At 48.0% G+C, this 17772-nt stretch overlaps 1 protein-coding gene across 1 annotated transcript in view; it reads right to left on the bottom strand.

Moving 5' to 3' along the window:
- EYA2 (EYA transcriptional coactivator and phosphatase 2) overlaps positions 1-17772 on the bottom strand; it is a 218076-nt gene that overhangs the window by 130763 nt on the left and 69541 nt on the right. The window contains exons 2-4 of the mRNA XM_074317592.2: positions 17546-17664; positions 3315-3360; positions 1378-1520 (exon numbers count right to left, since the gene is read on the bottom strand). Of these exons, the coding sequence (XP_074173693.1) occupies positions 1378-1520; positions 3315-3360; positions 17546-17654 (298 nt within the window). The 5' untranslated portion in view covers positions 17655-17664. The remainder of the gene's footprint in view (positions 1-1377; positions 1521-3314; positions 3361-17545; positions 17665-17772) is intronic.

Below are 17772 nucleotides of genomic sequence, written 5' to 3' on the forward strand. Positions count from 1 at the left end.
TCCACCATCACCTGACGTCAGGTTTTATCAGTCTCCTAACTGATCTTCCTGTTTCTCCTCTGCTTTTCTGTAATCCAACCTCCCCACAGCAGCCAAGGTGATTCATAAAACACCCAGACTGTATCCTACAGTGCTTTGCTTACACACCCACCAATGAAAGTTCTTGTTTCACTTGGAATAAAATTCCAAATCCCTCCCTGGCCTCTCAGGCTCTGCCCACCTCACCCCTCACTATGCTCCAGCCACTGGGCTTCTTAGACCTGCCACATTCCTTCCCTTCCCTGGGCCTTCCCACGGTGGTCCCCACTGCCTGGACGCTCTCCCTCCGGAGCTTGCTTGCGTGTGGTCATCTCTCAGTTCTCAGCTGAATCAGCTCATCTAAAAGGCCTGCATGGAGCTGGAACATAAACTAAGTCTTTCTCGTTCTTTCTCTCTCATGACCCTCTCTTCCTTTATCACATGCATGTGTATCGTGACACCCCGCTCTCCTGGGTCTCCCGCTTGCCAACTACAGATCCTAGAACTTCTTAGCTTCCAAAATCGGGTGAGCCAACTCCTATGATCTCTCTCTATCTTCATGTCTGTCTCCATCTCCCTCTCCATCTCCCATTCCATTGGTTCTGCTTCTCTGGAGAACCCTGACTGATGTAGACAGGGTCAGGTGAGCAATGGATGTTGGTCCTGCTTCTTAGCAGTAAGGTTCTGACAGTCAAGGTCTGTAGGTCTGTTGTTTTGTCTTCCCAGCATCCATTTTCCCACTGATACTATCCCTTCGAGAGAACCATCCCTCCCTCGCATATACAATCCATGCGCTTTGACCTCCATATCTCTCTCACTCCCACCTGCTTGCCTTGCTCTAAGTATTGTCACATGACCCACGTTGGGCCAATGAGGGTCAATATGGGATTGTGGTGGAACTACTGGGAAAGACGAGTTCTCCTTCCACTGGGAGTGCTGAGCTGAAAGGATGCAAACCCAGAGTTGATAGGTACCACATCTGCTGCCACCTAGGAAGAACTTGTGTGGGAGTCAGACCGACTCAGAGGGAGACAGCTGAACACGGAGAGGTGTGTTTCTCCTGATATCATTGGACCACCTGGATCTGGCCATTCCTTGCTTTCCCAGTATGTGAACCATTAAATTTCCATTTTCTCTAAGCCAGCCTGGGTTAAGTTTCCTACTCTTGCAATCAAAAAAGGCCTTGATATGGTCTACAGAACTTGAACCATCTTTAAAGTGTCTGTCATTCTCTACCTGCAATACAAAATTAGGCTGGCTGTATTTATCATTCTGAATTTACCTGAGGCAACAGGGCAGAAGAAAGACTACAGTGTTGGGGGCCCCAGGGGGAAAGCAAGGGCTTGGTCTGGCACTCACTGTAGGAAGGTATCCCATAGGCTTGTGCTGGAGGCGGGTAGGCTGTGTAGGGCGTGGCCTGCTGGATCCCCGCGCTGTACTGCGTCTGGCCGTAGGCTGCCATGGCCGTGGGAGGCTGGCTGGGCAGGACACGTGGGCAAGGTCTGCAGGGAAGGAGAGAAGATTAAATCTCCAAACCCAACCCAGCATCCCTTCTCCCTTATTTTGGTATCAACACCACCATTTTCCTTTGGGTATTTACCCTTTCCAGGGCGGAGACAACTTACGTGTTCATCAAACTCCATTTCATTTTCTCTCTTCCTGGGCACCAGGAAGATTACATTCCTCTCCCTTGCGGCCAGATTCAACCAAGTGACTGGGTTCTGCCATTCCCAAGTCGGGCTAATAAAACCAACCCACTCCACCCCCTAACCCCCAATCTCTCTCCTCTTTCGGCAGCAACTGTGGAGGGCACAGGTTGAGATGGCAGTGCCATTATATGGACACGTCCTGGATCCCTGAGTCAGTGTGTGGAGGACTGCTGCCCTGGAGAGTTCCATCTGATCCGCACCGGACTTTATGTGAGTAACACACAAAGCTTTGTTGTGTTACGCCATGGAGACCAGGGTTTGTTACTACAGCACAGCCTATCCCATCCTGACTATCCTCATTTAGACACCTTCCCACTTGACGGCAGCCTTGACAGGGCTGTCAATCAAGACGCCCTGCTTTTGGCCAAGGGGTAAGTACACGATGCAAGATCGTCACACACTCTGTGAGGTGTCTAGAAATGCATATAGTGGGCCGGGACTTAGCAGAGAACTTTATTTGAAAAATGTCCCCAATTTACACCTGGCCTTAGAAAAGTAGAAATCTGAGGTGATCAACTCCTGCTTCCCATCAAAACCAATTTACCCTACTCAGATTAAATGGGGGCTAAAGTGAAAACCCAGAGAAAGAATGGGGGAGCTCTCTCGAACCCTGAGGCCATTAAACAAGTTGGGAAGATTTAACAGACCTCAGTTGCTAGTCACAACCCCCAAAACATCTTCTGGAGGGAAAGGAAGGCTGAGAAAGTGTTTCTCAGACACAGCTTTTCCAGTGTTTTTAAGGGAGGACAAGTCCAGATATGGAGGTGGTGACCACTGGGCCAGGCCAAACCCAGCGCTTCTCAGGCTGCGGGGTGCAGACCTGTGCCTCTCCAAGGTCAGGCTCCTGAGGGCCCTGGGTAAGCCGTGTCTGTCACTGCGCCCCCACTGTTTCCGTGCACACCTGCCAGCTGTGTTGAGATCTCTGATTTACTGGTCTGTCTCCCCCACTAGATTGGACGCTCTCTGAGGGCAGGGACCTCTGAATCTCCAGGGCTTGGGAGGGGATTTGGTACCAAGGAGTGTTGGGTGGATGTTGGAGCGGGAAGAAAGGATGAAAGAAGGGAAGGAGAGGGAGGGAGAAGAAGAGAGGGAGAGAAAGAGAGAAGGATGGGGTGGGAAGAGGGAAGGGGAGGGAGAGGCAGAGAGAGAAGGACCAAGAAAGATGGAGGGAGGGAGAGAAAGAAGGAAGAGAGAAAAGGAGGGAGAGGAAAGGAAAAAGGTAAAAAGAGAGGGAGAGACAGGGAAAAAGGGAGGGAGGGAGGAACTGAGAAAGAGTCTATGCACAGGAAAGGAGAGGAAGGAAAGACTGAACAAAAGAACAAAGAGAAGATGAAAACAACAACCAACACTCGAAAACACTGTTCCAGGCCCCCTTTTAAGTGGTTTGTACATGTTTTAGCTCATTTCATGGGGCAGGCGTCATGACTGTCCCCCTTTTCCAAATGTGGAGACTGAGGCCTTGGAAGGTAAAATAGCTCAGCTAGTAAGTGCTGGCCCTGTGATTCCTCTCCAGGGAGTCTGGCTCCAGATAGCTGCCCTCCAAGAAGGAAGAGAGAGGGCATGAGGAGACCAGACAAGGGTACTCACCTTGCCAAGAGCTGGGACACACGCGGAAGGGCCGATGTGGTGATGCCTGGAGGGAAGACAAATGGGAAGGGCTTTAGCTGTCAGAGTGATGTTCCACTGAGGCTGTGAGTTCAGACGCTGGCTTCAGCAGAAGAAACTTAGAGATTCACTGCCAGGGACTTTCTCAACCACAAAAGCTTATCCGAGGCACAACATCTTAGCATCAGCCTTGAAAACCCTTTCTGGGTAAGTTTTGCCTCCAGGTAGTAATTGAAGGGCAAAAGAGAAACAATCTACAACATCTCAAAACATCAGAGTGGAATCCATCCCCCCACCCATTGTGCAGATGGAGAAACTGAGGCCAAAGGGACAGAAAAAAACATGCTTGAGCCAGGTCACATGACCAGGCAGCAACACAGCTGGGACCTGAACTTGGCTTCCTGATTCCCAAATGGGTGCTATTTCCACTCCTGGATGGAGAAACCACTCCCTTTCCTGCCTTGAAGGCAACCCCGAGAACCCCAGAATGGCAGGCACTGGCTGGTTTGGATTATGCAACATCCATTTCCCTTCTTCTGATGACATAACTTTGATGTCCCCTTCCTCCCTCCGCAGTTTCAGTCCATGGGGTTCCGTAAGCTGGCCCCAGCAGTGAGGGGAAGGCACATCTTGGATCATCCCCTAGGCTCCAGTGAGGGGGTGGAGCAGCGAGACGGAAGCGGCCTGAGCTTCAACTGTATCCCTGGGCACACAGCATCCAACCATCGGTGGGAAACGATAATGCAGGAGGTGATGAAAAAGTGATAGAGTTAAGCGGGGAGAGATGTTTGTGAGATGCCAATTTTACAAATGGACAGTTCATGGCTATGTCATCTTTTACAGCACAACTCAATGAATATCCTCACTGTGAAGCCCTGGAAAATACTAGATAACATGACAATTGATTGCACCAACCTGCCATTCACACTTCTTGGTACGTAGGGCAGGGACTGGGGTGTCCTTGTGCCCGCTGAGAAATGTTCCGAGGTCCCCAGAGTTCTGAGCCTCTCTCAGTCCCTGAGCTGGGGGCTCAGAAGACCAACTTACAATTTCCATTTTACCACCTAGTAGCAATGAGACTTTGGGCAGGTTGCCTAGAGTTTTTGGGCCTCAGTGTTCCTTCCTGTGAAATGGGGGGAAATATTTATCTCACAAGGATGGGCGAGGATTAAATGAGAAGATGATGACAACATCGATGACTCACCCAGTGCTCGTTATGTGCCACGCTCTCTTCTAAATGCGTGACCTGGATTAATTATTCTATCCTCATATTCACCCTACGAAGAGAGTTCTATTCACATCCCCCTGCTGACGAAGAGCTGGAGGCACAGAGAGGTGAAGGAACTCACCCAAAGCCACACAGATTGTAAGGGGTGGTCTGTAACCTGAACCGGGTAGTCTGACCCCAGAGTTTGTCTTCTCACCCAGGACACTGCAGCTCACAAGGACAATCATCCTGAAAACAATTCGCCCCCACTCAGAAGCTCAGTACGAGTTTGTGCCAGGCCCTGCGTTCACTGTTTGTATGCACCTCTCATTTGGTCCTTACAACAGCGGGATGAGGCAGGCAGTGGCCTTCTCCCATTGTACAGATGGAGAAACTAGGGAAGGCTAAGTGCCTTGCTCAAGCCACACAGCCTGTGGACACAGGACCTGGGAGTTGAACCCAAGGGTTATGTGAGTGCCAAATCCATTCCTTTACCTCCCTGGCTTAGCCAAATTCTGTTCAAGTCCCAAACCACTGGGGTGAGGGTGGGAGTCCTGAAGTCCATTGGGGGAACTACAACTAGAATTAAAAGGTCAAATAGAATAGACAATATCAGCAGGTATTGCCCACAGTAAGAAGGAATTGTGCGAAACTTCTGTTCCAGTTATAGACATGAGAATGTGTTGTGTGTACTGGGTGTGTGTGCGCGCACGCGCGCTGAAAGGCAGTGCGAAAAAATTTCTTACTATGTGTCGTATCTTAAAAAGTTGGAACAGCATTGGTCTAATGCTAAAGGACGTCCCTGGTGCACAGGAGGTGCTCAATGCTAATTTCCCCACTGGGGGTTTGCTGCTCCAGGCAGGCCCTCATGCATCCCCTTTTTCATCCTCCCCCAGGACTAGAGAATGAACCATCTCATTCTGAAGCAGCCATAGTCTCATTATTGGTAAAAGCCAGTGATTTGAGTGCATTTAGTACATAAGTTCCTGAATTAAACATTTTGAATATGTTTTCTTTAATAAATATGTACATATTCATAAAAAATCTAAATCTATGGAAACATTTCTATGGGCTGGGATTAACTTGGCCTTTTATAAATTTGAAGCCAGAGTCTTCCCCCCACAACCGCCCTGCCGTGATTTGCATGTTCGCCTCACTCTGGCTTCCTCTGTTCCTCTGAATTGTTGAGCGACCTGCTTTTCCCACCTGGGCAGGTCTCCCTCTCCTGCTGTGCAAACCTGAGATTGTGCAAGTGAGAAAGAGGCATTCAGGAAGTGCAAAGAGATTTTCCTTTTGCGGACTATGTGATTTTGGAAAAGCATAGGCTTTTATCCTTTTTTTCTTTTGTCTTTTGGTGGTTATTGTTTTAAAAATTTTATTACATATAACTTTTTCATGCTGGGACACTTGGGGGAATTGCAAATCTGGAAAATGAGTGGATTATATATGGAATGATCTCCTTCTTCCCTCCTTTCTTCCTTTTTCCCCAGCTAAGGATGGTGTTGACCTCACTGGGAATCCTGATGATACGTGACAACGTGACAATGTAGGGCTCTCAAGCTCCTTCCCTTCTTTGAGGACCTGGGGTGGGACTGTATCAAGGACAGAGAGGTGGGGCAGGGGCTCCCAGGAGTGCATAGCCTCTCCCTTCCTCTGCTGCTCTTGCTCGGGTCCAGGGTTGTGAGTCCTCGAGGTCATGAGGGCCGGGAGGCCCGCCTACAGGTGCAGCCACCATCTACATACCAGGAAGTGGGCGCATGGGCAACACCAGCCTCGATGTGAAAGCTGGCAGGGAGGGCATTTGAGTCCCAGGTACGCAGCTGGTCTCAGTGGAGCCCAGGATGTCTTTCAGGATGCCCCAGATGCCCGTTTCACCACTTTTGGATGCCACTGTGTTTGAGAGCTTTCTCCAGATGGCAGTCAGAGCCAGACAGACACATTGAGGGAGACACGAGAGCCAGGCCAGCAAGCTTCCCATGCGGCTCAGGAATGATCTTGCCCATAGCCGTGGCAGCACGGCTGGATACAGGCACGGTGCTCTGGGTGGCAACATGGCCATCGTGCCACAGCCTGCCAGTGGGGGTAAAGAAGGTGTGGACTGTGGTAGCGATTCCCTCCACAATACCAGAGCGTGACCCTGGCAGTGGGTGTGTGGGGGCGGGGCAAGCATGCTGGCAATCTAGGGGGCATGTTCACCCTGCTCATGGTCACCCCATGAAGAAACATGGGGCCATCGGTACAACAGGCAGCTGACCCTGTGACTCTGCTCGTCAGGTGAGCCCCGGGCACCTTCAGGGTGGCAAAATGTCATATTCAGCAGCAGCAGCTCCTTTCACATTTGTGGGATCGGGTACCTGGCAGATGGAGATGGACTCCCCACTGATCACAGGTACCTGCTCTTCACCTGGTCAGTGTCACTGAACTCGCCATGATGGACGAGGTTGAGGTCAAGGGAGGAGTCACTGATGGTGACTTATCCACGTTGCCAGTGATGAAAGCAGCCCCAGTGACCGGACTGAACATAGACAAATCTATTTACTGCTAGCCTCACCACGTGCCTCAGGGGTGTGTGGCTGGCACAGAAAGTGGGGCAGGTAGTTCTCAAGTGGTGAGGGGCAGAGAACGTCCTCCATTTACTTCTCCATTTAAAACTCTAAGCCTTCTCTTCCTCCCCCGCTTCCTGTGGGTGAAGGGAGAGGGATTAGCTAAATGGATGGCCAGAGCCTCTGGGATGAATCCATTCATTCATTCATTCATTCAGTCAGTCAGTCAGTCAGTCAGTCACTGTCCACCATGTGCCAGGCATGTACTAGAAACTGGGTTACACTAGGTGAGCAAAAGCAGTCAGGCTCCCTGCCCTCACAGACCCTCCTGTTTACTGGGGAGATGGATAGCAAACAAATAATTACATAAATAAATACTTAATTATAATTACAGCAAGGTGCAAGGAAGAAAGTGGACAGTATAGGGCAGTGCGCCTGGGACCATAATGTGCACAGAATTGGCCTGGGGGTCTCCTTAAAATGCAGCCCCCCCAAGTCTGTAGGTCAAGGAAGCTCCCAGGTGATACTGATGCGGCAGGCCCAGGAACCACACTTTGCATAGCGAGAGTTTGGACCACGGGCTAATACCTATAGAACCACATGCAAATTACTAAATAGTATCACAATTCTGGATTCATACAAATAAATCTCCATTCCCGAAGTCACAAACTCAAACGCATACTGGGGCCAAGAAGGTAATACAAATGAGCAAACACCCAATTTTAATAAGAGGAAACTAAAGCTGGGGTCTGTGTGTGAGTGCACACTTATGTGTGACTGTGTGTGTATGTGATTGTGTGAAGTAACTTGCCCAAGGAACCACCCACTTTGTTCATTCATTCATGCATTCAACAAATGTTTATTATGCACCTACTGGGGCTAGCTCTACAATCCAAATCTCATAATTTGTTAACTTAATAGTCCTTCCAAAGAAAGCATGTGGGCAGAAGGGGTCAGCCCCAAATTCAAATCCTGACTCTGCTGCAAGAGAACCGTGTGACCTTGTGCCAGTCACTTCCTCTCGCTAAGCCTTGGTTTCCACATCTGCAAAATGGGGCCATATCTCATACCCGCAGGGCGGCTGCAAGGATCACAGAAGCAGGTACCTGCCAAATGGTAACTGCTCAACACACAGGCATTATTATTAGCTTTCCATTCTCCTGGGTCCCTTGCCTAAACCACTTAAATCCTGGAGCCCAATTTGAATGTTCACACTTTTTTTACCTCTCACCGGGAGGATTAAGAAGCTAATGATTCTGAAAGCAGCAACTGCTATTATGTTGTCTAATTGGACCCCAGGGGCCGCTTCTAACTGATGCTGGTGAGATGAGACAACTTCTAGTGAGCTGTCTTGAGGCAGGTCTTAAGCTATGAAAGGTGCATGTCCATAAATTGTATCAGTTCATCTGACTCTTGTGGGTGGCGTAAACTGCTCCCAGATCAGGGACAGCGACAGCTGTATTAGGAGTCCAGAAGTATGCACTCCAATTTTGACTTTCATTGAGTATGTGACAATGAACAAGTCATTTGGCCATCATGGGGGTGTTCCTGAGACCTGAAAGGAATGGGGCCAGTATATCCCAGGGTGTGAGGATTTTAGGGGCTACGTAAATACATACTCGTCTCGTTAAATCATCACAAATCTATTTTAATATTTAAATGCATATTAAAATCATAACAAGACTATCTAAGTTGTAATTATTCATTTCTGGAACTGGTTTAAAGTCATCCTTTTAAAGTGAATTTACTGAAAGGGAGTTGTTTTCAAGAACAATGAGTAAGCAAGTGACAGGATAGGTGGTATGACTATATGGCAGAAAGTGGCTTGAGAATGTGTGACGTTTGTGAGACATCGCCATAGGAGAAAGTCCTTTATTCAGGGAGGGCTTTCGATAATTAATAAGTCAGTGCCCTTTTTCATAAAGAGGAGCTGGCAATTCCCTTAACTAATTCTGTTCCACGCAGGTAAAGGTCATTCTGGGGGCTAAGTCCCCCAAAGAAGCCAGCTGAGAAAGGCTTAGAGGTGGGAAAGGTGAAGGTGATCTGTGGCTCCCCAGGTGAGGACTCAGGCAAAGCTCTGGGCAGCTCAACCTGGCTTAGGTGAAATGAATCAAAATCTGCCAGCCTCAGGCTGGAATTGGTGAGACTGAAATTCAAAATTAGACCTTGTCAGGCCCAGGGCAGCGGAGGTGCAGGAATTCTGAGAGAAGATGACAAACCAGCTGGTTCCAGGGGAAACAGTTAATGAGATTATAGCCTCGGCTTTTGCAAAATGTATCTGCATTTTAAAAGAAAAAATTTCTCTATCCAGCTTTGTTTTCTTAGTTCTGTAAGTTCCCCCCTCCTTCCAAAACATGGGATACAATTCAAATCCAATTTTCCCATGAATAGTAATGAACGGTAGCTAATATTTCTCCAGTGGTTCCTACAAGTCAGGCACTGTGCTACAGGACTGCACAGTTCTTATCTCTTTTATTCCCCATAACAACCCAGTGAATACATTATTACCTGTACTTTACAGATCTGGAAAATGAGGCAGGGGGAAGTAAGGAAAACCTTACTAAAGATTCAAAGCCAATACCAACCTGAAGTTATTTGTGATTCCTCAAGACCACTCTGTATTCACCTACCCACCTATCTATCCACCTACCCACCCCCCTGCCGATCCATCCATCCATCCATCCATCCATCCATCCATCCATCCTCCACCCATCCATCCTCCATTCATTCTCCCATCCATCCTCCTCCCATCCGGCCATTAATTCATCCATCCACCCACTCGTCCTCCACCCATAAATAACTTTTAAGAATCTACCATAAGCCAGGCACTGAGCTCTATGCTAATTAGAAACAAACTTAAATACATATGCAGGAATAAAAAACTTGTCCTTGTCCTGGAGGAATTCAGTACCTAGATTAACAGTTCTCAACCTTGGGTGCACAATACACTCATCTGGAGAGCTTTACAAAAAATCCCAACGCCTGGGTCACACTTTTGGTCAATTAGATTCTCCTTGAATCTAAGGGGGGTGGGATCTGGACATTAGCATTAAAAATTTTTTTTTAAACTTCCCAGAGGACTCCAATGTGTAGCGAGGTTTAAAACCAGCACTGAACACCAGCCTGGTTCTCAGAGTGTGGTGGCTGGACTAGCAGCATCAGTATACCTGGGAATTTTCAGAAATGGAAATTCTTGGGACCTCAGGCCAAACTTTTCCAGAATCAGAATGCTGGAGGTGGGACTCTGCAATCTGTGTGCTAGCAAAACTTCCCAGGTGAACGGATGCACAAGAGAATTGGAGAACCACGGAGCTACCACCTTGTTACTCGGAGTGGCTGGCGGACCAGAAGCTTCCGCATTACCTGGGAGCTTGTGAGAAATGCAGACTCTCAGGCTGGATCAGAGCCTGCAATCTAATGAGGTCCTAGGTGATCGTTTGCACATTAAAGAGGGAGAGACACACAGCTGACCTCTGCTAGAGGCTTTCTAAGCCTGAGCACTCTACAAAGCCTTTCCAATTACCATGCTCAAGCAACGCGCAGGTCGCTCTCTATTGCGTTCCCGCTTTCGTTTTCATAGAAATTACCACTATCTGAAATCCCGTACTGGCTTGAAAATTCAGTACCTGCCCCTTCCACTAGAACGTAAGCTCTGGGAGGGAGGACTTGTCCATCTTGGTCACCATTACATTCCCAGTACCTACACCAGGACCTGGCCCACAGCTGGCGTTTGGGGACAATTGATTGAACGAATACATGCAGCGCATATATCTTCATCATCGAGACAGGAGACTGAGAGGGTCAGAGAGAGGTAGGAATTTGTCCAGGTTCACACAGTGAGCTGAGGACAGGGCTGGGCTACACACATGGCCTGGCTGAGCCCACACCCTGGAGGACGTGATATGCAATGACCACAAGGGGATGTAAAACATTCCCCTGGAAGCACAGTGACGGTCAGCATGAGAGGTCCTTGAAGGCAGGCCCCGGATCCCAGTGCCTCTTACACAGCAGGTGCATCAAACAATTCATTGACTACACAATCGGAGAAATGAAGAAATGAAAGAGAAACTACCACCTCTCCCTGGGAAGGGGCTCAGGAGGTTTCACAAGGAGGCAGAAGCGATGCTGGATAAGGGGGAGTTTGGGAGGCTGAAAGGAAGGGGAAGGGGACCCTAAGAGGCTGCAGTCCACCTCTCAGCGTCTTCCCTAGAGAAACAGTACATTTGTTAAGAGAGCAGCTTGCATGCCTACTCCCCCAGCAGCACCACTTGTAAGAGCAAAAGATTTAAAAATAACCTCAGTGTTCACCTGGAAGGGACTGAGTGGCTACATGAACCGGGGCACGGGCATTCTTTGGTATGCCATGAAGTTTTTTTAAAAAAGAGGTTGATCATTACGTAATGCATCTTGATTGGACAAAGCAAAGTATAGAAAATATACTTTTATGTAGTATGATAGCTTTGTGTTTCCAAATTTGCTCCAGCAAGACGATATAGGAAATATACACTTATAAATACATATACAGAAATTATACACATACACATTTGTACGTATGCAGTTGCATAGAGAAAGGTCTTAAATAACGTGCATAGAAAATACGGTAACAGTGGTTACTGCTGGGGAAGGGACAAAAAGACTAGAGTTAAGACTGGGTGATGAGGTAAAGAGGAATTTGGCCTACATGTCAAGTTTTTATAAGGATCATGTATGTATACCGGGGGTGCCAAAACATGCCTACACATTTTAAGAGACGTTACCTATGTATTACTTTTCGAAGCTGAATTGAATTACAGTAGCAATGTGTAGTATGACGTTTGCTCAAAAGATCCAATGAATGCTAGCGTCCCCATGCGACAGGCAGGACAAAGAAAATGGCGGAAGCACAGTTGTCGTTCGAGGAGCGCAAGACCGGTTTGAAGTGGTGTTTGAAATTCGCCAATGCTGTGGAAGTACAGCGACAATGGAGGTGTGAGTGTGCACCAGAACCTCCAACACGCCTAACAACTGCACGCATCTGTGATCAGTGTGAGACGCATGGTGCTGTGTGTGACGTGCCCAAGGGAAGATCCAGGAGACCTCCCACAGCAACAAGTCTTGCTACTTCTGCTCTGGCGTTGGAACGGTTCACACGCTCACCACAGAAGTCTACCTAACAATGTGCACGTGAGACAGGGGAACAAGCATCCGACACATTCTTGAAAAAGCAAAAGGGAAAGTTTTCATCCCAAGACTACTACATGCAGTGAATGAAGACCACCCTAGTTGAAGGGTGCAGTATTGTGAGTGGTCCCAAACCAAGGTACGAGAGGGTGAGGAGTTTGTGGGGAAAGTGGTTTGGTCTGATGAAGCACAGTTTAAATTGGACGGAACAATAAACCAACATAATTGTGTGTATTGGGCTCCAGAAAATCCACACGTTCATGTGGAAAAAGAAGTCAACTTACTGGGTCTGGTGTGGACGGTCATTAGGCCCATTCTCTTTTGAAGGTACCGTTACTGGTCAAGTGGACCTAGACATGCCACACACATCCATTTTACCTGCAATTCCTACACTTTTGGGGACTGGTTGATTTTACTTCCAACAAGATGGCGCCCCACCATACTTCCACCAATACATGAAAGCTGACCTTCATGAGAATTCGCTAGGACAATGGATAGGACGCAGAGGTGTGAAGAGCTGCAGCTGAGTGTCCCCCATGTTCTCCTGACTTAACACCCCTTGACTTCTACCTATGGGGGACCTTAAAGGACGTGGTATAGCGTAGAAAACCAGCTACACTGGTGGTACTTCAGGAAGAAATTGAAAAGCCATGTGCAGTGATACAACATTGCTCAAACAGTAGTTCACCATAATCAGAAGTGTCTGGACGCTGATGGGAACCACTTTGAGGACCTCTTGTAACTGCAGAAGTCAAACGTGACCTGTATTCATCTTTTGTTATCAGTATATATTGAGTATTGCAATTTTAATAGTTTTTTCCTTTCTTAAAATGTGTATATATATATTTTGGCACCCTCTGTATATTACTGGTTGACTAGAAATTGATTGGTCTTCAAAAGAAAGAAAAGGAAAGGAAGGGCACTCCAGGCAGGTGCCAAGTGAGGTGAGAAAGCACCTTACAGAGAGTAGTGTTCATTCATTCAGTCATTCAGTCCTTAGTCTTGCAGAGCGCTTTGTCTTCTGTCTTCATTCATTCAACAAGTACTTCTTAAGCACCTACTATGTGTCATACCCTGTTCTGAGCAGCGGGGATACAGAGGTAACTAAACTGGGCCAGGTTTGCCCTCAGAGAACTTGCATTCTAGGGGAGATGGACAAGGAACAAATAAACAAACACAAAACTTCTGATAGAAAGTAGGAATCTGAAGAAAATAAAATAGGACATGGAACAGCGTGGCTGGGTGTCCTGTGGGTTGTCCCCTCAAAATTGGCCCAGAATCTGACCCGTTCTCACCATTCGATGGTCACCACGCCATCACCTCTCACTGGGTTACAGTAATGCCTTCCTCTCTGGTCTCTGGGCTCCCACGCTGTCCCCCCTCTCTGTCCGTTCTCACATGCAGACTGATGATTCTGTCAGTATGTCAATCAGATCATGCCTCATCTGCTCCAAACCCTCCTGTGGCTCCCATCTCACTCAGGGCAGAAGCCAAAGTCCTTCCAGAGGCTCAGAGTCCTGCACGGTCTGACCCTGGTTATCGCTCATGGTCTGACCTCATCTCTCCCGTCAGCCCCTTGCTCACTGCGCTACAGCCGTACCAGCCTCCTTCTTGCTCCTCCAGTGCTCTGGGAACACTGCTGCCTCAGGGCCTTTGCACTTGCTGCCTGCTCGGCTCACAACGCTCTTCTTCCATGTCACCATGAAGTGCCCTCCCTCATCGCCTTCAGGTCTTTACTCAAGTGTTACCTTCCCACTGACTTCTTTCCTAGCCACCCTAACAAAAACTGAAACCCACATCCGTGCTTTTCTTATCCTTCTCTGATTTATTTTTCTTCATAGTATCGCCATCCCACATGCACTATATTTTGCTTCTTTATTGTTATCATCAGCCTCTTGCTCTGCTGGCACCGCGGGCTCCAGGAGAACAGGGATTTTCTGTTGTCTTCCTACGGTAGTAACTTAAAACAATGCTGGGTGGGTGGCTGAGTAAACATCTATTGAATGAATGAATGCGTGAATGAATGAACAGTACTTTCAAAAGGATCATGAGAACAGAAGGACGAGAGATTGGCCCTGCAGGTCAGAGAAGACTGGTCCAGGCAGAGGGCAGAGCTAGCACACCAGCTCTGAGGGCAAATCATACTTGTGAGTTAGAGAAAGGAAACCGGCCAGGGGCTGGGCCCATTGAGCACAGGGGGCGGGATGAGATGAGTTTGAGAGGCTGGCAGGGACAGTCACGTACAGCCTGGTGATCAGGAGTAAGGAATTTAGATCGTGTTCTATACGTGTGTTTTTTTAAGTTGTGTGGTGTTTTTTTTTAACTTTTTTTTTTTTTTTAAAGTGTGTTTTTCCAGGACCCATCAGCTCCAAGTCAAGTAGCTGTTTTCAATCTACTTGTGGAGGACGCAGCTCACAGTGGCCCATGTGGGGATCGAACAGGCAACCTTGTTGTTAAGACCATTGCGCTCTAACCAACTGAGCTAACCGGCCGCCCATTCCACACTTTTTTAAACACTAAATCCTCTCTATGTTTAACTCATTTCATTCTCACATCAACTCGTTGAGGTCAGTGGAATAATTATTCCTATTTAACTGATGAAGCAAATGAACGCCAAAGAGGTTAGGTCACCAGCCCAGGGACCCACCCCTGGTAAGAGGTGGAGCCGGAGCACAGTGGGAGCTACTGGGAGGCTTCTTGGGTCCCTATTCCCTGCAGAGTCCCCTGAGCGTAGGCCTGTGGCTCATGCCTCCCTGGGGTCCTCCTCCGAGCTGGGCCCTTGCAGTCACTCAGTCACAACCCTGTAACAGAACGAAGGGCAGAGGAGGAGGGAGACGAGGAGGCCAGGCAGCAAGAGTGGCCGGTCTGGCACTGGAGGCCACTGCGAGGGTGGAATGTCCCCTCCAGAGTCCCAGAGCTCACGCCCATGTCAAGAGAAAGAAAAGTGTGTGTGTGTGTAACCTAACCCCCGGGGCCCTGCCTGCTTTGGGAGCAACCTCTCTCTGCCCCATTGCTTCCACTCCAAAGCCTTTGCCTTGGCAGCCAGCTTGGGCGCGGACAGCTCCAGGTCACAATAAGGAGAGAGATGGTGTGTTTGTGGGTGCCACACCGTGGGGGATGGACATCTGGGGTTTGGACACTCTCGAGAGCTTGGCAGAAAGTGATCATTGAGTTCAGAAGTGGGGACTCTGGAGCCAGAGTGCCTCGGTTTGATTCCTGGCCCTGCTACTAGCTGTGCGACTTTAAGCTGGTTGCTCAACTCCCTCCGTGCCTCAACTTCCTCTTCTGTAAAATGAGCTCATAGCCTAATGGGGGTGTAACAATTACATGAGAAACAGTACCGTGTACCGATTAGGAGAACAGACTTTGGAGTCAGTCTACTCGGGTTCAAATTTTAGCTGTCACTTAACTGTGCCATCTCGATGAAGCTACTTAAACTCTCGGTGTCTCAGTTTCCTCATCTGTAAAATGAGGTTAATAACAGTATCCCTTCTTAGAGTTGTGGGGATTGAATGAGTTAATACACTAATGCCTGACACATAGCAAATGTCAAGTGTTTGCTCTAATGGTGATAGAAGAGGAGAATTAATCTAGATGTATACTGTTTTGGACAGTGCCTGGCACAAAGTATGTGCTCACAAAAATGAAAGACAAAAGACAGGGACTCATGGAATGGACAGCTGCCCCCCAGCTCCCACTAGTGGCAGCCAGGAGGGAATGTGGGCCCAGTGTTTCTAAGGCATTCAGCATTTCAAGAGAAACCAGAAATCCAGATTTTTACCTTGTCCCGATTTTTACAAGTTCACTTTTACTTAAAACATGGTGTAAAACAAACAAAGGCATACCGGAGGGTCAGACTTCACTGTCAGCTGCCAGTATGCAACCATGGTTTTGAATTCACTGTGGTTGATTCAGAGGAGAATGACAAGAGAATAATAAGTTTAACTATTGTACCACGCCCCAGAGGTGTGCCAGGCACTTTACATAACACCTTCTAATTTAATCCTTGCAATAAGCACCCTGTAAAGTAGTGGGGGAGGTGTCATGATTATGCCCCCATTTGACAGGTGAGAAAACTGAGGCTTAGGAAAGCTCAGCAATTTGCCCAAGATCATTTGGCTGGTTGGCAGGGGAGCTGGGACTCGGACTTGGATCTTCCTTTCTCAGCAGTCTATGCCTTTTCCTATCTCTTCTGGCTCTGAAATGAAGACAGTCTTAAGGAGACTTGTGTCTCTGTCAGAAAGAAAAGAATGACTGGCTTTGAGCAGGGCTCAGTACATTTTTTCAGATTCTCAAAGAGCCCAGGATGATTTACACGGACACTCCAAAGTGCCAGGAAGAGTGAGGGTGTGTCTCTACCATGCAGTTGGGCATGGGGGCCCCACCCCTCTTGGTGGCACTTAGAGCAGGGTTGTTTCAGCTTCGTTACCAGCATGTAAAGGAAATGTCACTGTCCTGGTGACATCAACAATTGTTCCCGGAAGCCTGGAGTTGCTTAAAAGCAAATTCCTCATGATGTTATATTCGACTAGATACATGTCTCTTTGGTTTTCCATGACAGTTACATAGCATGTGTGCCCCATGAGCTTGCATCAAACACAGGCCGTGAAGAGAGCTGGCCGTCCCAGAACACCAGAAGCAAATCCCAAAGCTGGTCTAATAAAGGGTTAAGCCCAATGGTTAAACATAATAGCTTAATGCCTTTTGTTAACTCCAGCTCTAACAGGAAGGCTGACAGATCCCAAACAAGCAAACAATAGCAGGAATTGTTCTAGTGAAAACTAGTCTGGCTGCATCATTTGCCAATAATTTTTCAAACAGCTTAACTCTCCTCTGCTTCCTTGACTTCAACCCAACCTGAAAGGAAAAGGCAGACGAGTTCTTGTCCCAACGTCAAACCCCTGTAAACAAGGCGCCTGCCTGGACGCTGCGATGGCAGGAGAGCGCTGAGGGACGGACCTCCCAGCTCAAGCCCCAGACCCTCAAGGACACACCCAGGGCCGGGCCTGGAACACACCTGAAACCGACTACCATCTGTGGCAGTGTCAGCATTTCTGGAACTAGAGACCAAGGCAGGAAGTTCAGAACACAAACAAACATACTTTCACCTCGAATGACTAGACAAAATTGTCAGCCGTGTATGCCAAAGTTTTGGTCCAGAGGCAACAATCTAAACGGCAGGAGGAGACATTGTTATAACGACAGTACTTTCCAAAGGATGCAGCGTGCCTAAGGCTGTCAGTCCCTTGCTACGTTCCGCGGGACCACCACTGGTCCTGCAAAACACACGCCAGGAGGCCTACCTTCTATGTCACTCAGAGTCCAGACATCAGTGCCAGCACGGTTAAGCTTCAGTTTACCAGGACAAGCGCTGTTTACCGTAAAGCTGGGTGAGATCACTAGTTCTAGCATTTCCTTGTACCTGAAAGAAGACAAAGGGAAATGTAATTTATTCATTAATTATGCATGCTTACTAATGATTCCTATTTCTTTCCCTAAGAGTATAAATATTAAAGTTGATTACCTAAAC

This window comes from Rhinolophus sinicus, chromosome 13, assembly GCF_057876585.1.
Source record: "Rhinolophus sinicus isolate RSI-liver-muscle chromosome 13, RSI-T2T, whole genome shotgun sequence".
Classification (NCBI taxonomy): domain Eukaryota; kingdom Metazoa; phylum Chordata; class Mammalia; order Chiroptera; family Rhinolophidae; genus Rhinolophus; species Rhinolophus sinicus.